Source organism: Megalops cyprinoides, chromosome 22, assembly GCF_013368585.1.
Source record: "Megalops cyprinoides isolate fMegCyp1 chromosome 22, fMegCyp1.pri, whole genome shotgun sequence".
NCBI lineage: Eukaryota > Metazoa > Chordata > Actinopteri > Elopiformes > Megalopidae > Megalops > Megalops cyprinoides.
The window spans coordinates 19,325,078-19,343,537 of record NC_050604.1 but is presented as its reverse complement, the minus strand read 5'-3'; the positions used below and the strand labels follow the sequence as shown (position 1 = coordinate 19,343,537).

The 18,460-nt window shown below is 42.8% G+C and overlaps 1 protein-coding gene across 3 annotated transcripts in view; it reads left to right on the top strand.

Moving 5' to 3' along the window:
• The first annotated feature begins 672 nt into the window (after positions 1 to 672).
• Positions 673 to 18,460, top strand: part of tbc1d1 (TBC1 (tre-2/USP6, BUB2, cdc16) domain family, member 1) — a 58,835-nt gene continuing 41,047 nt past the window's right edge. For 2 of the 3 annotated variants that reach the window (XM_036516884.1, XM_036516882.1), the window contains exon 1: positions 673 to 981. In XM_036516884.1, the coding sequence (XP_036372777.1) occupies positions 919 to 981 (63 nt within the window). In that variant the 5' untranslated portion in view covers positions 673 to 918. Of the gene's footprint in view, positions 982 to 6,109; positions 6,352 to 18,460 lie in introns of those variants that run through there. The other variant, XM_036516883.1, reaches the window with a different exon arrangement.

Here is an 18,460-nt window from a genome sequence, read left to right as displayed (position 1 = left end):
CCTCCTAGAATGAATTGAAAGCACGTCTGCGTTGGGAAGACTTTTCTGGGGCAGTATCTAATGATCTCGTTTTTGATTGTGCCACTAGGTGGTACCTTGTGTAAATTTTCACGATAGCTTAGCTTTGGACTATAATGATGTCTGGTATAAAGAGAATTATAGCCTACATAATATACAGTTTTACTTCTGACTCACGACAAATGAAATCCTCCCAAAAATTCCAGTGTGAATTAATTTCAAGGCAGTTAGGCAAGTGTCAGAGTTTCAAAATATATTTTTCAAAATAAATGCCACAGACGTATCTGTGGTTTTAAGTTTAAAAATACATATATACACAAATACAAATGTACAGTGTTTTAAAATTATCCATACTTTACATATTTTTCTTTATAGGCCTATGTCATGCTGTGATTACATTGTAAACAAGACAGAATGCACAGATAAGTAAGCAATTAATTATTAAGGGTAACATATTTACCGCATATTCATGCTTGAACTTCACAACATTCTCAAGGGATGTGATGCCAATGAATTTTCGATTTAACAAGTTTTCACGAACAGGAAATTCTACAATGAGATGCCTACCGTGCTGGTATAATCTGCAAGCCTCTGTCAGGAAACGTTGTTTATGGGTACTGAATTCAGATGCTATCTTAGAAAAACTAGAAAATTAATGTTTCACAAAACTCATTTAGCCTACAACTGCAGATCCAGGAAAAAAACGATTCGGGTCAAAAGTCGCTTTCTCCCTCTCTTAAAACTTATTGGAGCGTTTTATGGTTTTATGGACTTGCTATTGGGCTAGAAACGGCGGTTCATCGAAGTCAAGAGGAAGAGGATCGCATTCCCACTGAAAGCCGTCAAAACGGCGGATAGCTGCATGTGGTTGGGGAAAAAGTTAACTTAGTGGCCGCGGTGATGAAAGCACGGCTACATATATTGAACTTGTTAAAACGAGATGGCAGGAAAGAGCCGCAAGGAGTGAGTACCGATGTTTAAAAGTATTGTTTTTTGTTTATTGATTGTTGACAGTTTACACCCATGTCAGCAAGCTAGCTTGCTAAGTTAGCTACCTGTGACTTCCTTCTGCCGAACAGCTAACTTCGCGATGGTGTTACTGGAAGACTTGGGTAGCTAGCAAGCCAGCATTGTTTGCGATCCTAAAGTTACATTTATGAAGGTTCCGGTTTCACTGCTGTTTTTGGCGATTTATCTCCCACATAATGAACAGGCTAAATGCGTTACAATTAGGCGGCCGTTTAGGTGGCATCAATTAGCTCGCTAGCTAATAAGATAGCTAGCAGTTGTAACCTTGGTTTCTCTCCTTCTTATCATTTAAACCAAGGATATGTTTTGCATGCAACATGAGAAGGAGTAACGTTCGCTAGAGTTTTTGGGCAAAGTTTTGTTCTCCTGAGTAAATGTCACAAGTTACCTGTTGTCGCACCCATTAATCACAACTTTCATTTCATATGTGGTAGCTAGCTGGCAAGCTACCTAGCTGCACCTTGCGGTCTGTATCCGAGTATGGTTATTATGTGGCTTAGCCAGTTAGCTTGCTAACAATTTAGATCCGAATGCCGTATCAAAGTTAACTATGTCACGGTTTATGAGAGCCCAAAATAACTGTGGCGTTAAAGTGTAAAATAGTGTCGGACCTTTCTTTAGTTGTGATGATGATGTCATGTATTGATTCAAAAGGGTTTTGATGTCGATCAGCCTGACAAGCATTACAGGCAAGTAAGCTGTCTTTTACCATTGTTGTCACTGTTGACCGTTTAATTCAAAACAGTGTGAATACTGTTTGATAATTTGCAGTCCTGGTGTTTTTCAAGAAGGGAATAACAAACTAATTTCCCAGAGGCTTGGTTCCCTACGGACTTTTGCCAGTGTACTCAAACGGTGTTCTTGGTACGTCGTTTGAAGAGTGTGTATTTTTAAATATTGATTTTTGGTATTCTCCGTTCCCTCAGAGTGAGGTAGTGTGAGAGTCTGCATTGCACTTAAACCGGCTCACTCTGCTAAATATTGTGAGGCGTAAAAGTCGCGTTTAGTTACTGGCATGCTTGTACCAATGGTTTGGACTTCAGAGACCCGATAGAATGTAGAATTATAATTGATGAAGTACTGTGGTCATCTAAATCAAAAGTTGAAATGTATTGAACTTTGCAGTGAATATGAAGTGCCTCATACAGTTTCACACTAACATGAGGGTGTGGGTATGGGCGGGGGCAGCTTGCCGCTTGCTACGGGCCACAGTTGCGCAAATAAGGACCTGTCAATCAGGGTTATCAGTGTCGCAGCAAGGGAGGAACCCGACTTTTACCACTATCTAAAGTGAATGATAACGTTTAAAAGTTTTTTTTTCCCTCAAAATGCTACATATTTGCATAGTTACAAAATAATGGCACAGTTTTCCAAAGCTAGTCTAAGTAGGAAGAAAAAAGATTGTCAGCAAATATTGCCCAATTGACTTTATTGGTGAGGATAAGAATGTTTAATTTAGTGAAATCCACATGCAGACATCCAACAGTGTATTAATGTTTTAGGTAATGTGCTAAATTTTGCAATGTTGCCAGGGGAGCTTCAGATTAAGGATCTGTTTGGAATCAAATAGACTGGAGTTTTCCTGGGTGCTCAGTGGTAGGCCAAACAACAGCTTTTGAAGAAGTCTGGGTTTTTGCCATAGTAGAATCTCAGGGAAGATGGTGGTGTAGCTGTGTGTTGGAGGCTTTCCAGTGTGCATCTGAGGTTAAACCTAGCTTTCCCCATCCAGCTGGACCAGCTCAAGCATTCCCATATGATGATATTCATGTGTGTGTGAGCCATCCCTGGACAAGTGCTGATACTGAAACATCAACAAGGAGAACTTGCTGTATGTCTGAAGGTGACATGGGTGTTGATTCATTTAGCATCAATTCTCCACAAACCTCAAAAGCTTCAAATGTAATGAGAGCTTACAGAGGGCTTTAGAATGATGCCAAGAAGTTTGAAGCCTAAGTTTGAATCTCCTGTCAAATGTGCCAGCTTTCACAAAAATCAGAGAGGATCATGCCAAAGTCTTCCCTTTTCACCCTGAGTGACCCAAAAACGGCCCAGGTTACTATTTATGCCCAGCTGCACACAAGGCCTAACGGAGAGATGTGAGACCTTTAAACATTCCAGCGCCAGACAGAATTAGACACTTAAGTGGAGCCACCGTGGGCATTTATGTGTTTGGTACTTCGGTATTATTTTTGTGGCATCAAATGTCCGATTTTAGAGAGAGGAAAATGGCTCTGGCGCGGGCCTGTCTGATAAGGTGGGAATTTCGGCTCTGGCTCAGACTGATCTCAAGGGAGTCTCACGGAACATCCACATTAGAGTCATATGCTGAGACATCAAGGCTGAGCGGTCAAAACAACGCTGTTCATCAAATCGTGCTTTTCAACAACCATCGAGGGGTTTCGAGCTGGAGGGAAGGTGGAGGGAAATTAGCTACTAGCTGTTGCCCATTTCTTAACTGTCACCTTCTGTAATACTGTATAAGTATTGTTACGTAAACAATTTATCATTTCAGTATTCACAGCATTAGGGTACAAACTTTTAAGTAATGCTTGTCTGCTGATAAATCAAAAACAGGAAAAGAAAACCTGTTGTCTTTTTTGGTCTTGGATTTTGGCCACTGCCCAACCGTGAAGGTTAACTGGTCAGCAACCTTGTCTGAAATGCATTAATAGCCAGACATGGAGTTAGATTCACTCTGAGCAGTCTTTTAGCCTTTAATGTGAGCGGCAACCAATGGCACATTGTAAAACACTGGCATGAATCGCAGCACTGAGTCATACTTGTGTCATTGCCCTTGGTTCACTCTGGTTCATGCAGCAGGATCATAGAAGGTGTTGTTGTACGTGCCATTTGAAGTCACATGCTGTGGTGTTTGCCTGCTGCGTGTCATGTGACAGTCACCGGCTCAGTGCACTGCTGCTGGAAGGACAGAGTTAAATGTGTACTCCAAAATGGTGGATGGGGTTAGCAGTGCTAAGAGGAGCTCTGTTTCCTCTTCATGTGATTCGGGTTCAGGTGGTAACAAAACAGGAAACTAACGAGAAAGGTTGGGGAAATTCTCCTTTTTTTTTTTTTGAAGAAAAAAAAAGTCAGCAGAATCTTTGTAGAGTCCTCCTCCATTTGTTTGTATTTCTGACTGTGCAACAATGACAGTCTTTCATGTGGTTTGTAGGCCTACCTGGTGTTCATGTTCTTGGTTTCAAATGGGTGTGGTGTAGGGGAAAAAAATTCCAGTAGCACGGTGCTGACATGACGTCAGTGCCTTGACCTCCCTCTCAGTCTCCCTCTTGCCCTCTTGCCCTCTCCATCACTATCTCTGCTGTGTTTTTCCTGGTGGCAAAGGGGCTCTGATTCATTTTGTGAACTTTGACCTTTGACCTTGCTGTTTGACCTGTGACGGTGATCGTTTGAATACCAAGCTCGGGGTACATGGGAAACGATTTAAGCTCGGGAATTTTGGCAGTATCATCATATTTATTTTCATTAATTCACAGGCATTGGGGCTAGTTCCTTGAAATTTAAGTGTCATGTCTCAGTGTTGACAGCTGGTGGGGCAGAAATGGTATGTATGATTGTGACTCAAGCAGGTTCTCAGGGATTGGGTCTTAATACCTACAGGACACAATTTAAATAGGTCTGTAATGCATCTCAAATATTTCAGTGGCCACAAAACAAATGAATGAATACAAGTGCAAGTGCCTACACATTTTGTACAGGAAATACTGTCAGTGTTGATGCACATGGCAGTGCTACAATAAAATACAACAGTCAGGCAAGGTTGAACTTGTACTTGTGCTAATTCATAAAAGTATTGCAAACTTAATGTAGTTTAAAAATCTGTGCATATCAGTTCAGGTTGAGTTTATCCCCTGAGTTGCTGTTGTTTCACAAAGGATTGAGGTATATACTACAGTCTCCTTTATACAGACAGTTTGCTCTGGTCTGTTTTGATCGAAATCCCCTCTATAAGTCTCAAAAGAGAAACGGTTTCTTTGGGAGACCCATCAATTGATTTCATTTTTGTTAGCAAATGCTTATGAGCCAAATGGAGGTAAACCCCTTCATCCCGTAGGAGTTCAAACTGGAAAATGCAGTGCTTATCTTGCTTTTCAGGTGCAGACGTGGTCTTGTTTTTAGTGAAATATTTACAAATTTATCTGGTACCACGAGTTGTCTGTAAGTGCTTGTGTAAGACGTCATTCATTCAATCCATCGCTCAAATTGCATTTGTTATTGTGCGTTTTCACAATCAAGCTCAAAAGGCATAGTACATGTAGTACAGTGGAACTAGCGAAAGAACTGTAAAATTATTCCCTGACCCCAACTTGGCATTTTTTAACCTAGTCTGCTCGTACACTTTATTTTTAATTAGGTACTTTTCAGTCAGTCCCTTATATGTGTTGGGAAAGTTTGCCTATATGCCACCCTTAAAGACAAGTCTATTATGCAGGAATACAGACAGGATACTATGGGGCTGAGTCAGTCTGAGTCACACTTAGTGACTCCCTGGCTTTGTTAGCTGAGAACTACTGCTAACTTATCAAAATGTGACTACTGAGTACAGCTGGAATTGTCTGTTCATTTTACATTTAGCTGCAACTGTCCCCCTCTTCGGTAGACAATGTGCTCTTGTGGGTGTTGTTTTTTCTTCCCCCAGTTTCCCTCTTTTTTTTTTTTTTTCCCCTCTGGGCTCAAGAAGCATGTTCTTTAGTTTAGTCCTGAGCAAACTTCCTGACTTCCTGCCGCAGCCACACTGCAATGTGAAGTGTGCTTGTGTGCGTCTGCCAGCCACTGTGTTCCCTCCAGCCTCATAGTGGGAGGGCACTAGTTGCTCAGAGATCTCGCATACCTCCCCTCCCCTCCCCAGCCCCCTTTCTGTACTCCAGAACGGCCTGAGAAAAGAGTGGGGGTGGAGGGAGAAGGAGAGTGGGGGGGGGTAGCTTCAGGGGTGGAGAGGAGCCCCTCTGATGACATCATCAGCAGGCTGCTGTTGGCTGTTGTGGGAGCACTGAAAGAGACTGGAGCATGCTTGCCCAAATGAGATAGGGGCGGGCCCAGCGCACTCCAGTTCCTGAAGGAAAAAACAGGGGGAGAAGTTTCAGCTCCGGCCCGCGTGGATGTGTTCCAGTGAACACGGCTGAGGAGGGGAGGAAGAGGGGAGAGGGTGAGAGCGAGAGCGAGAACTGCAGAAGGGGACGTTTAGATGTTAAGAGAGGGAGAAAGGAAAAGGGCAATCTGGAGGAACGCAGGGGGACCAAGTCTCCGAGCTGGGATATGGCACCGTTGTTCAGCTGGGTGGCTAAGGTGAGTCAAAGGCAATTTTCCCTGTAGTTTTTTCTTTTTCCACACAGCATACAGCAGGCAGTCAAGGTTCACACCCTCAGTGCCTTTAACCCGTAAGTGTGTTTTGCGCTGTGTTGCATCAAACACTGAAAAAAGAAACAGTTGAGAGTGAAGAATCAAACTTTGGTTGAAATGGTTATTTCCCCTGTGTCATTGTTGACATCATGATATCAGTAACCACTGTCCGGTACTAAATGATTGTAGTTGAAAGATCTCCTCACATGTATTAGTTCCTCGTCAGCAGAAGTAGATTTGGGAAACCACAGACAGTATGTTCCTTTTTTCTAGTCACTGAAAAGCAAGGTTTCAGTGTTAAGAAACTGATATGTCTGGCGCTTTCTGAACAGTGGCCGTCCTAATTGTGTGGAGTCTGTGCTCTGTGAGAACACTACTCCTTTAAACACTTTGCTTTGTCCAGTTTAACTCTTTGGTGGCCTTCGGTCTGTTCCACGAGAGATTATCTGAAGTAGGTGCAGGACTGAGAAGTTGAGCCGCATGATGCTGCGCTGTCATCCGCTTGTTTCACAGTGGCCCTCGTGAAGCTCTCGCACAGCTTTGAGCCTGTTCGCCAGCGCTTTGCTGCTCGTGCTGCAGGGGGTTTTACAGGCGCAGTTGAGGTAAATTGCTCCGGGGCTCGGTGGAAGACGTTCTGTTTTTCATAACAAGTTGCACCACGCTTCGTCTCCTTCCTGTGCCTGCTGAAGAGTTCCAGGAAAGACCAGCTTAAAGCGTTCCCGGAGCCCTGCGCTCCCATTGCTAGAGCGTAGAATGTCTAGGACCCTGCTTTTCACCTTGTTTACTGCCTGTCCTTTGGCTGCTCCAGGAGGATCTAGATTGCAATGTGGTCATGAATGTAGTTGCAGCCTCATCCCCCCCAAAAAGAAAAAAAATCAATGTGTTAAAGATGTTCATTTGTCTTATTCAGAGTAGCGAAGTACTCTCCAACCAGAGAGTAGTAGAAATAATCACACTTTTCTTTATTGATACGATTTTTGCTTTATGTCCCTTGAAGACAGCCAATGTGTTCTGTTTACTGTGTGCTCTAGACTCCAGCATCATTGCCAGTTAGCTTGTAGCAGGTCTCTCTGTCATGACATATATTCTATTATTTATATTACTTACATTTATTTTACTTGTGGTATCGCAGTGTGTTTTGGGTTCTGTGATACAGTGACTGTTATGTATGGTAGTGGCTGCACTTGGCTTCCCTTAGTTTCTAGGTGGTCTCGTCAGGTTAGCACAAGTTAACTTGGTAGTCGGGCTTGAATAGTGTTGTGCTCACACTCACTGGTCTGTGAGTGTTGTTGGTCTGGTCTGACACTGTTGCTCATTCTGCTTGAAATGGATAAACTTCTGTTCTTCCGTGCTGGAAGAGCGTCTGCTAAATGTAACGTAATGTAACAAATATATGCGTTGCAGAAATGTTTATGGAAGCGTGAAGGGTAAATGTTAGCACAGGGTTGATCGATGAGGCATTAACGCCTCCTTTCTTTCCTGTACCCCGCCGATTGCGAAGTCATCCCCAAGGAGAACTCACCTGGGTCATCTTTGCAGTCATCACAGCCATTGTGTGTCACGCAGCACACATGAGGTCGTATTTGCTTGCTTTCCAGACTGAAGTGATAGCTGTGCATTATCAGTGACTGCTGTGTGTCCCAGCATGTCGTCAGCACTCGGCGAGCAGCTCTGTCCTTAGCGTTATCAGAGTGCAACGTCGCGCAGAGGCGTGACCCTATCGGAGGACAGGTGAGTGCGTTCTGCAGCTGGCAGGAGTGGTCTGAGAGGGCCGTGCAGGTGATGAAACCCAGAGCAACCCGCTCTGCCGCTGGTGTGCAGCCATGCGTGCAGTCGGGCTCAGTGAGGCAACAGATGGTGATGGCGCATTTGTCACAGAGAGAAGCTCTGTTGCCACACTGAGAGGGTGTTTTTTCCTTTGCAGAACTGTTGAAAGTATTTGTGTTTGTCGGTAGGAATGGCAGGCATCTAAACTCCTCTACAGAGGATTTGTGTTGCTGTACATTCAGCAACTTGCATGGCTTCCATTTTACAAATGATCCTGATAAGCAGCAGGATGTTTACTGAGGTTGTTCAGGTGAAGCACCCTGCTGAAGCAGGTTGTAGACTGAACTTGTTCAGCTGAAGCAGTGGAGTTCCGGTGATGTACCTTGCTACATCAGATCTGGCACCTTTGGATTATGAGCCTGGCTCTCTCTCCACTATGCGCCCTCTCAGGTACATTTTAAAGGCAAAGGGCAGCCTCACTTGTCTGACCATGTCAGGTAGTCAGAAGAAGCATTGATGTCATGTTATAACCTACTGGCTGCTGCCCAGTAGGATGCAGATTTTAGGCCAACATCAGTTTAGTGTAGGAGCAATTGTTACAATCCATTAGTTTTACATGATCACAGTAATTGTACCACATTTTAGCTTCATTATTCTCACTGCAGGATCTTACCTGGTAAAATAAAGGTTAAAAATATGTTGAAACATAAAATAAATAATCAAATAAATCTGATCAACTTTAAAAAAATACAAATAAATACATTTTGCTGACACACTGCTATGAAAACAATTTTGTTTTCTTTCTGTAATTTGCATGGGAGCCAGCATTTCTTCAAACTATATTGAAATATTTAATCTGTTCAGAGTACAAGATTTGAAGTGCTGTCATGTTAGTTTATAAAATGGAATGATTAATCAATGTAATTGATTGTTATCCCTAAACATTAATATTAATGCATTTATTTGTGGTTATCGCGAGCAGATATACAAAGGTATGCAGAACTGAAAATATTTTTTTATCTTTGAGATGTCCTATTTTTGGAACACTTGTGCATGCTGGGTTATTGCAAGCATGCAAGAACAAGCACATATCTACAGTAATTAACATGTAGTGTGCCTCTTCAGCTTTTTGTTTGTGGAGTGGGTAGCTATGTGAAGTAAAGTTATTTTCAGAAGAATAATCATAATCTTTCTTCAGTTTGCACCCTTAAAACAGCACTGTTTGAAATATTTATAGACTGTTTGAAATTAGAAGTTATTTTTTGTCCAAATTCTTGGTGGAAATGCATCAAGTTAAACATGTAAGTTGTACTGGAGTGTTATGGTGTGCTTGGTGAGACGTTGAAGTCTGGATATGTGTAGCTTGTTGACAGTAACTTGTCACACCTTCCTCACACTTGGGCCTGTTACTGTTGAGAGACTTTTCTTTCCAGCACAATGTAAGTGATTGTTTCCCAGCACTTTTTACTGTTTCTACACTTATATGTTAGCATTACAATGGTGAATTGTGTTTGTTTTTTATATAAGGACCATGAAAATCATACCTAGAACCTGTGCTTCATCTTAACTTGATAACAGTTAAGGAAGTGGTACATTTTTTTAAAACCATCTTAGTGTGTGTCCCTACAAATGACACCAACATTTAATTTACTGGATAGTACTAATGACAAAAGCTCAGGCTGCTTAAATGAAATGTTGACTGTCAGACGGGTGACCAGATGGTTCTTTTATGAATTTGCACTGTTCACACACCAGACTGTGTGGGCCCGTCCCTCCCCTCTTGTTCTGCTGTTCCTGCGGCGAGCTCAACTGTGGTCAATGGCTGATATACGGCGCTGGGTTTTACTCCAGACAGTCTGCATTGACATGGCCGTCTGCAGTGTGTGCTTGTGATGGTAAATAAACTCGCACCCGCGATCTCACGGCTCGCGCGTCGTCCCCGGCTTTTCTCAGGGGCCTCTTAACGTGCTGTTTGTGTAAGATGATGTCAAACGATAAGGTCTGGATGGCGCTGTATTTGTTTAGAATTTCACCCAAAGATTTTTTTCCCATGTATGTATATGATGTAGTGGCCTTTAGGTTAGGTTAACCGTTGTGTTTTCCTGGCCACAGCTTAGAGCATGTGGGCTGTGGCTTGCAAATTCGAGAACAAAGAATGTTCCTTCTAGAATGTTCCTCATGGGTGCCTCACGGGTATAGTGTCCTTCACAGGGTGACAGGACCCAGTAGCCCCAACAGCACGAGATCCTGCGTGACAGTAGTGGACTCTGCAGTTTACCTCAGCACTGGTGAAAGACATGTCCAGTGTGTCTCTTCTCTGTTAAACTGGAGCAGAAGTGTGCTCTGTGACCTTACTCTTTCACTCTGACGGCTCAGGTTACAGTCACACTGGAAGTGTAGGCCTAAGCCTTGTGACACATTGGTCATCCCCTACATCTGTGATTCCCAAACTTCTCTTTTTTGGGCCACTTCTAAATACCATGAGGTAATGATGGATCCCATAACAGCAGAGCAGATGCGCAGAAGCAGTTGATCTGAGAGAGTTTTAGACTCTGTTTCACGGCCAAAAGATAAATCTCATCCCTCTGGGCAGTGTAATATGAATATACTCTGATTCTGATGTGTCCATCAATAGCTGAGCAGTATGTGAGGTCTTATTTCGTCATGCATTTCCCTCAGGTCACTTGACTGGAGTTCATGGGTCTCCAGGCCGAGTATGGGTAGAGCAATGGCATGTAGCCTAACCAGAGACAGACAGAGAGCATGTAGACCAAGCTTAACTTTCCATTCATTAAATACCAGGATAGAATATTGTAAGGGCTTGTGAGCTGGGAGAGACAGTGAGACTGTAGGGAACAAAAAATATACAGCATCACCTGCATTTCACTGTTTTTTTATCATTTTATCATTTCAGTCTAGTTAAATAATGTAATATTTTACAATCAGACAAGTCTCCTTGTACATATGTTAATGATTTAGGTCATTTGTATCTTGTGGTTGAAGTTTTTACTTCGTCTTAGCTGAACCACAAATCATATCATGTTACAACATAGATAATGTGTGTCCCTACTACACATGCTGTAAAAAGATGATATACCACTGAAGCAAAATACCCAAACGTGTTTGCAGTTACAGCTGCACATAGATTTTCTGTGGTGAGAAAATAACTGTACATTGATGATGTATGTGTACCCAGGCGAGCTTTAAATCAGAATCAAGTGTCTTTCCACTGGAAAATTCGCATTGAGCTGGTGACATTTTCCGTCTCTATTCAGAGAAGAGTTGTGGGGTTAAAGACCGACAGAGGCAGTCGGTGTAGGAGTAGAGCACACCCAGGACAAGACTCGGCAAGATCCGAACACCAGCTTAACTGGCTGTGCCGTGGGTGCATCACCACTGTAGGAGTCATCATTGTTGTTGCTGGTGTTTTCAGTGCAGCAGTTCTGCGCAGTGCTTAGGCTCTGGACCTCTTCCAGAATTTTATTTTTGTCCCTAAAAGAATTGGGTTTGCGCTAAGCAACACATGCAGAAACACACACACACACACACACACACACACACGGAGCACTGGGAGTGTAGTGTGTACAGAAGGATGGTTTGTGAGCCATCACACACATACTGACAGCATAGGGAGTGTATTGTGCACATGGAGATTCCACATTAGGCATGTGATAGTCTCTTTTTTTTTTACAGTTAACATAAATATTGCTGTCATCCTAACTAAATATTGGCTATCGGAGTGTTTACACGGGGACCCGATAGAGAAGGTAAAGACACGGACTGTATGCCGTGTGTTGAAGGAGGCTGAATGAGCATTTGTGATGTAACATTAGTGGCCCGTAACACAGAGATCAGAGATGGATGTGTGAGTTTAGGGAGTACTGCAACCGCACACGAATGTTCTGCTGACAGCCACCTATCCAGAAGCACGAGCTTTCACACTCTGCTTCCTGTGTAAGAAGCTGTCCGCTCTGAGTTGGTGCTTTGATTTATCCAAGATGGGGTCACCTCTGCCCTCAGAGGTCCACTGCGCCGCAGGTGTTTACAGAACCTCATCGTTCAGTTCCACATCTGAATAAGACTGAAGGAAATCGAACCCCTTGCCTCAGCAGTGACCGATGAGTAAAATATGAGGGTGGGGCGAAGGCCACAGGGACGGGTGTAACCCTCCCCAAACTTGGCCCATGATTCCAAAACCCCTCTCTCCTTATCTGTCCTCCACCAACATTTTGAAACAATTTGTCTTTAAGGCCTCGGCTGCAAGTTTTGGCAGAATCTGCAGTTTATTCTTAGCAAACGGACAAATCCCCCCTGAAAAAAAAAAGGTTCTCTGTTTTAGATTGAAGAATGAACAGTGGAAATGAGCGGGTTTCTGAGGACTCTCGGGGTCAGTTAGAAACATTTGCTTTTCAGCTGGGGCCCTGTTGCCTGGTTATTGTCCTCTTCGGTGTACCCTGTCGAGTTCCTGTAAGAACTGCTGCGAACAGTTCTGTGTTCTGTGTGTGTGTGTGTCTGTGTGTGTGTGTGAGATGGCAGTGTCTGGCACCAAGGCCTTGTCGTCCAGCTTTCACACATTGGGGGTGGGAGTACTTTATTTGGCAAATGATATCATTTGTCATGTGGTCACAGGTCTGACATGGGTTTCCCAAGGTCTTAGGGGAAGTTCACAAAGGGAAGTGTCTTAGCATCAAAAATGTGAGTGTCTGAAATTATGAATATGACAGTAATGAGCCAGTTATCACAAAAAATACCAATGAGCCACTCTGAGTCATGGTTCTGTTGGCTTTTCTCAGGCATGCACTGTATAAGATGAGATGTGTATTTTTGCATGTACATGTGTGGCATTTGCTATGGAAAATTCAAATCGGTTCTGCACGTCAGAGCCACTGAACGCTCTCGTAGTTTTATGTCATGTGGTCGGTGCAGTAATAGACGAGTGTTCCTCAATACTGCCGGCTGTGCACTGTCAGTGTTGACCGCACTGTCTAATGAAACACAGACTCTCAGAAACGGCATCATGAAAAAGTCACCCATGTGAACAGCACTGCACAATATGTTTGTTTTGCTTCACCCCGTCAGGTATTTTTTTTTGTCCCACTGCAGCAGTGCTTTCCCAGGAGTTGAGCTCTTAAGAATATTTATTTAAAATAGATTTGGACTGGAGGTTGCATACCAGAGCTCCTTGATTTGATTAGAGGAGGGGGGGGGGGGACGCCTATTAGAATGCAGAGGGTCAGTCTGTGTTTACTGCCCAGCTTTGACTGTGCAGAGGAGCTAACTTTAGATATTGTTCTCTCTCTCTCCCCCCCCCCCTCCCCCTTCCTTCCCTGTGTAGCTGTCAGCTCCCCTTATGTGTTATGTGTCTCTGGTGGTGCCATTGTTTCTCTCTCAATTTCATTGCATTATATTACAATACATTCCTGTAGCAGGTGCTCGTATCCATTCAGCTTTAATGAGCAACGGTGTCAGACCAGCCTAGCAACACTCCCAGCCCAGCCTAGCAACACTCCCAGACCAGTGAGTGTGAGCATACCACTGTTCAGGCCCTACCACAAGTTAGCTAGTGCAGCCTGACTAGACAAGGGATGCCACGTATAGTACCATGCCAGTCACTAGATCACAGAATCCAAAACGCATCATAATACCACACATAAAATAAACAGCAAATTCTGATGCTGTTGTAGTGGAACTCCTGCTGAATAATCGGCAGAGACACAGCAGCATAATCGATCTATTGAGGTGCAGTGAGTCAGCCTCTTCTGGTGTGTCTCTCTGCACCCAGACCTGTCAGAAAGCAGGCCCTCCTACCTGACGTTCCAGGACCCATTTACTGTGAAAAGCATGACTATACCGGAGCATTGCTCAATCTGTTTGCCACTTAGGATAATAGTGTCAGGCAAATATAAATAATGTTTGCAGAGACTTGTATTAATACCAGACCCAGGCATAGCATGGTTACCAAAACAATGTGTTCTGTGTAGCATACAAACACCAGGGGAATAGAGTGTTTCTCTCTCATCGGGGATGAAGACAATCCCTGTGAATAACTCTATGGTTCTGTTTAATCCATGTACATTTTTCTTTGTTTAGGATTTCTCCTTTTGATTTTTTTTTTTTTTTACTTTTTTATATTTCATGTTCTTGTTGTTTTGAAGATTTGTTTTAATTTTCCCATCTATATGAAGAGATTTAGTCTTGTCGTGATTTAGTTTTTGGCAAACGGTGAGCTGAAATTAAATTTGAATCTGACAAGAACCTAATGGTGTGTTCTGTTTGCAAAGACCAATGTAAATACTGTGCTACTTTGATACCAGACAATGATAAGAAGCTTCTGAAGAAGGTTTCTCATCTTTTGAAGGGGAATTTCAGCCCCGCCAGCAACAGCAACAAAAACTGCAACAAACCACAGTGAAATACACTTTCATCATTATTAAAATAAAGTGACATAAGATGATTGCAATGCCTTGTTTCACTTTGATGTTTGGCTCTCACGATTAAATCCTATTTAAATCCAGCCAGAATTCCAGAGGGCCTCATATGGCATAGCAGACACATGTAGGGATGTAAAGCTACGGGTGGAATTAACAAGTTTCATTCCACATGGAAGACTACTATGAAGCAAGTCTGTGTTTATTTTTTTAGTATAAAACGAACTGGTTTGGGATATTAAGTGATTAGCTATTAACCAGGTTCCCTTGTAAGTAAGTAGTCAGTAGCTAGTAATCAATATGATTTGAAATTGCCCAGGAAATGTTTGATTATTCTTAATTACACATTTTGTGTTCTGCTCAGCAGGGCCAGTGAGTTTGGCGTTTCCATCTTGTCCCGTATCCACAGTGTATAGTAGAGGAGATAGTTCTTTCTCTGCCAGTTTGAGTCCTGCAGTTGGGAGTCACTGTCTCTGTGCGGCTGTCCAATTTGCCTCCATCATATTTAAGACCCTGCACGGATCCACAAGCCCTTCCAGAAGCACTGGGTGGTTCTGTCTGTGAACTGATCCAGTTAGAGAGGACCGATAAAATCCCTGCGTCAAGGACAGGCTGGTGTATTCTCCTTGGGATATTACTGGTGCTCTGGTTGTGCTATTTCTCCTTATGCAGGCCAAAGCACAAGACATGGGAGAAAAGCAGTGCAATATCAAACAGCATCCAGAATCATAAATAATAACGATTATCCATCAAAATGCATCCTGAACATTATCACCTGAAGTTATTATAGAGTTCATTTAGGAGTTCAGATTAAGAACACAGGTGTTGACCATTGTCTGCAAGGGGGGGGGGGGGGGGGGGGGGGGGTTATGACACAGAGGAGTGATCAAAGCACATTTAAGGCAGTAATTTACCGGAGCAGAAATGCAGGGCTGCTGTTTCAAAAGCTTTGACTTTAGGACACAGTGAAAGGTAGCAAGAGACTGTGCACTCCTGGTCTTGGCGGACAGGTAGACATGTGAAAGGAAAGGTCCAGGTGGCACTGCGATTTGAATTTCTAATCCCCCCCTTTCGCTGAAGCGATCAAAGAACTCCAGCGCCCTTCCTCCGTGTGTCCTTGGAGGTGCCCACCCATTCCCAGAGCTGGAGCCTCGAACACACAGACCCACCGCTGCTAATCTCAAAGCATGGCAGCACAGGAGGAAAGAATGAAAGGTCAGGGTGAGTTTCGTTATAATGCCCAACCCGTGGGGGAAGATTACAGCGCCTCAGAAATAGACCCTACCGTGTTATTATTGGGGCTCAGAGAGGACTGTACATACAGTACATCTGACAGTAGAACCGAGACACGTCGGATCGACCCTCATCCACTAATCCCGCAGCTGCGCCCCAAAGCTACGGGCGATTACCGGCTTCATCCATTCCATACCGAACCCAGGAATGCACCCCTTGGGCCTTACAGATGTGTGATCTGTTCATTACTCTCCTCTGTTTCTGAGGTCTAAGTTTCAACCTTTGGGGGTTACTTTTCTTTGTCACATGTCTGTTTGACCAGCGATGTCCTTGCCTTGACTCATCTTTCAGTTGCAGTTGGGAGTCTCATATGAAAATGAAATATTGTATTTGTATTTGTATGCTCATTCAGCTTGAATGGATACACGTCTGTTTTATTGTGTTGGAAGTCACTCTGGATAAGAGCATCTCCTAAATGAATGTAATGTAATATTTATTGTATTGACTGTTATTTCTGCGGTGAATTAGTTTGAGTGGTCTCACTGGGAATGCCTGTGCGTAGGATGTAGTGTGTAGTAAGGCTGCAAGCAACTTTCTCACATTTTTAATGCCAGGGGAAAGCCTCTAGCAAATTATGAAAAATATATTAAAAAAGAGGGTGACAGGAGATTTTTTTTTATGGATGGGTTGGTGGCCTTCCATTACTGGAGGCCTTCCCGCCCTTGCAGAACTATAAATAAAAGTTTCCAGAAATAGAAGCGGAGGTACTCTTTGTAATATTTCTGCAATGTGTTATACAGTATGTGTTGGCCTTTGCGAGGAAGCAGTATTTCATAAAAGGTTGGTGGATATAAAATGTTTGTGTTCAGTAATGTCCAGCCAGCGTATTACCAGCTCAAAATTGTAAAGAGACGCATGGAAACAATGTGCTCTTTCAAAGGCATGGGCCTGGAGGATAAGAGCATCACATGTACTGGAGGAAATTGCCCAAATATTTTTCTTTCATGCCATGTTGACGAAAAGGGGAATTGTATTTTTGGGTTGTTTTTCAGTGGTTCTCTCACAGACGTGGTTCCTGCTCTGTAACACAGCCAGTCATGGCTGGGTGTTTAATTAATACTGATTTTCTTCCCTAATGTGGCCAGCGAAGTGTGGATTCAGAACCTTACGAAGTTGCAGATAAGTTCTGCAGCTTCCACTCCCTAACTCATCCAGCAGTGCAAGGAATTTTATTATTCTTTTCACAGATCACCCTGCGTTAACCCCCATAGTGCTATTGACCCTCAAGGTTAAAGGTCAAACATCAAGGTCACAGAGGCTTTTCATACATTTTTTTCAGTTACGATTTTTTTACTCATGCATTTACAATTTATGCCTGTTCATTTTGTATTCTTGCAGCTTTTTTATGCATCTGATGGCCACACAGGTTCTGCACCTTCTCAATACTAGTATTGATATCCTACTGACAAGCCCTTTTTTATATACTGCATTAACTGGGTATTTTTACAACGTTCTCTAAATTTCACAATTTACTGTCCTAGTTCATATTCTGTACTTGGGTGTCCTCCCACCCAGAACTGCCTCATACTGAATTATTCCAGTCTGGTGAGGCATCACGATTCACGTTGGATCTTGTTGCTTTAAAGCCCTCAAATATTTTTGGCAAAGAACACGAATCAAGTTTCCTCTGTACAGTAACAAAATGTGCCTACCATAAAATTAAATTCCCGTGACAAATAAATGTATTGTTTCCCCACTGTGAGAAGCGCTTGAGAAGTATTAGTATTTTCCAAGCAGCAGTACCCTCCAGCTTCCCTTCTATTCATTTTTAATTTTTCTATTTTTAATGCAGCAAGGTCTCTAGAATAGAACGCTAAACCATTTTTTTTGTATGCTTTTAGTAATTAATGTTTCAGTATTTCTGCACGCTCAGTGGAAGACATACTGCAGATCCAGTGCATTTGTGTCTAGTCTTACTGATGACCTTGTGTTGAAAATGGATAGAAATATGTGTCAATAATAGCAAAAATGCTGAACAAAATGCTGAACAAAAATGCTGAACAATGCATTCTTGTAAACACACTACATAGAAATCAGGTAATAATATTGGGTCTGGGTGAGTTCTTAAAGCACTTTGGTCATTTCCCTTCAGTTTTTTCAGATACACATTATAGGAGCCCCTATTAACCAGTTCATGTCAAGAATAGACGTCACTGCGATTGAATGTTTTGAGCAGCAGGACTAAGCTTTAACTCGAATCTCTTAAAAAAAAAAAAAAAAACAAAACTGAAGGAAAATTCCAGCAAAGCGGTATTCATGTGCCGTTGCTGCTGGGAGCAGGCTGTGTTCGGAGAGCCTGAGCTGGATGTACACAGAGCTGCGAGCCATAAAACTGTGGCGTTTCCAGCTCTTCCACATTTTTCCCCTCTTACTTCCTCCAGAAGATGTTTAGTAAGAGTGGCGATCACTATGTTTATATGAAGTCATTTTCATTGGGAGCTACTGCTTCTCTTACTGAAGCTAGTCTGTGCAGTAAAGTCTGAATTTCGTATTGTGTCTGTATCACCCTGTACTTTAAGAATGACGCTCTTCAAAGACCATGCAAGTAACATTAGGTAACCCATTAA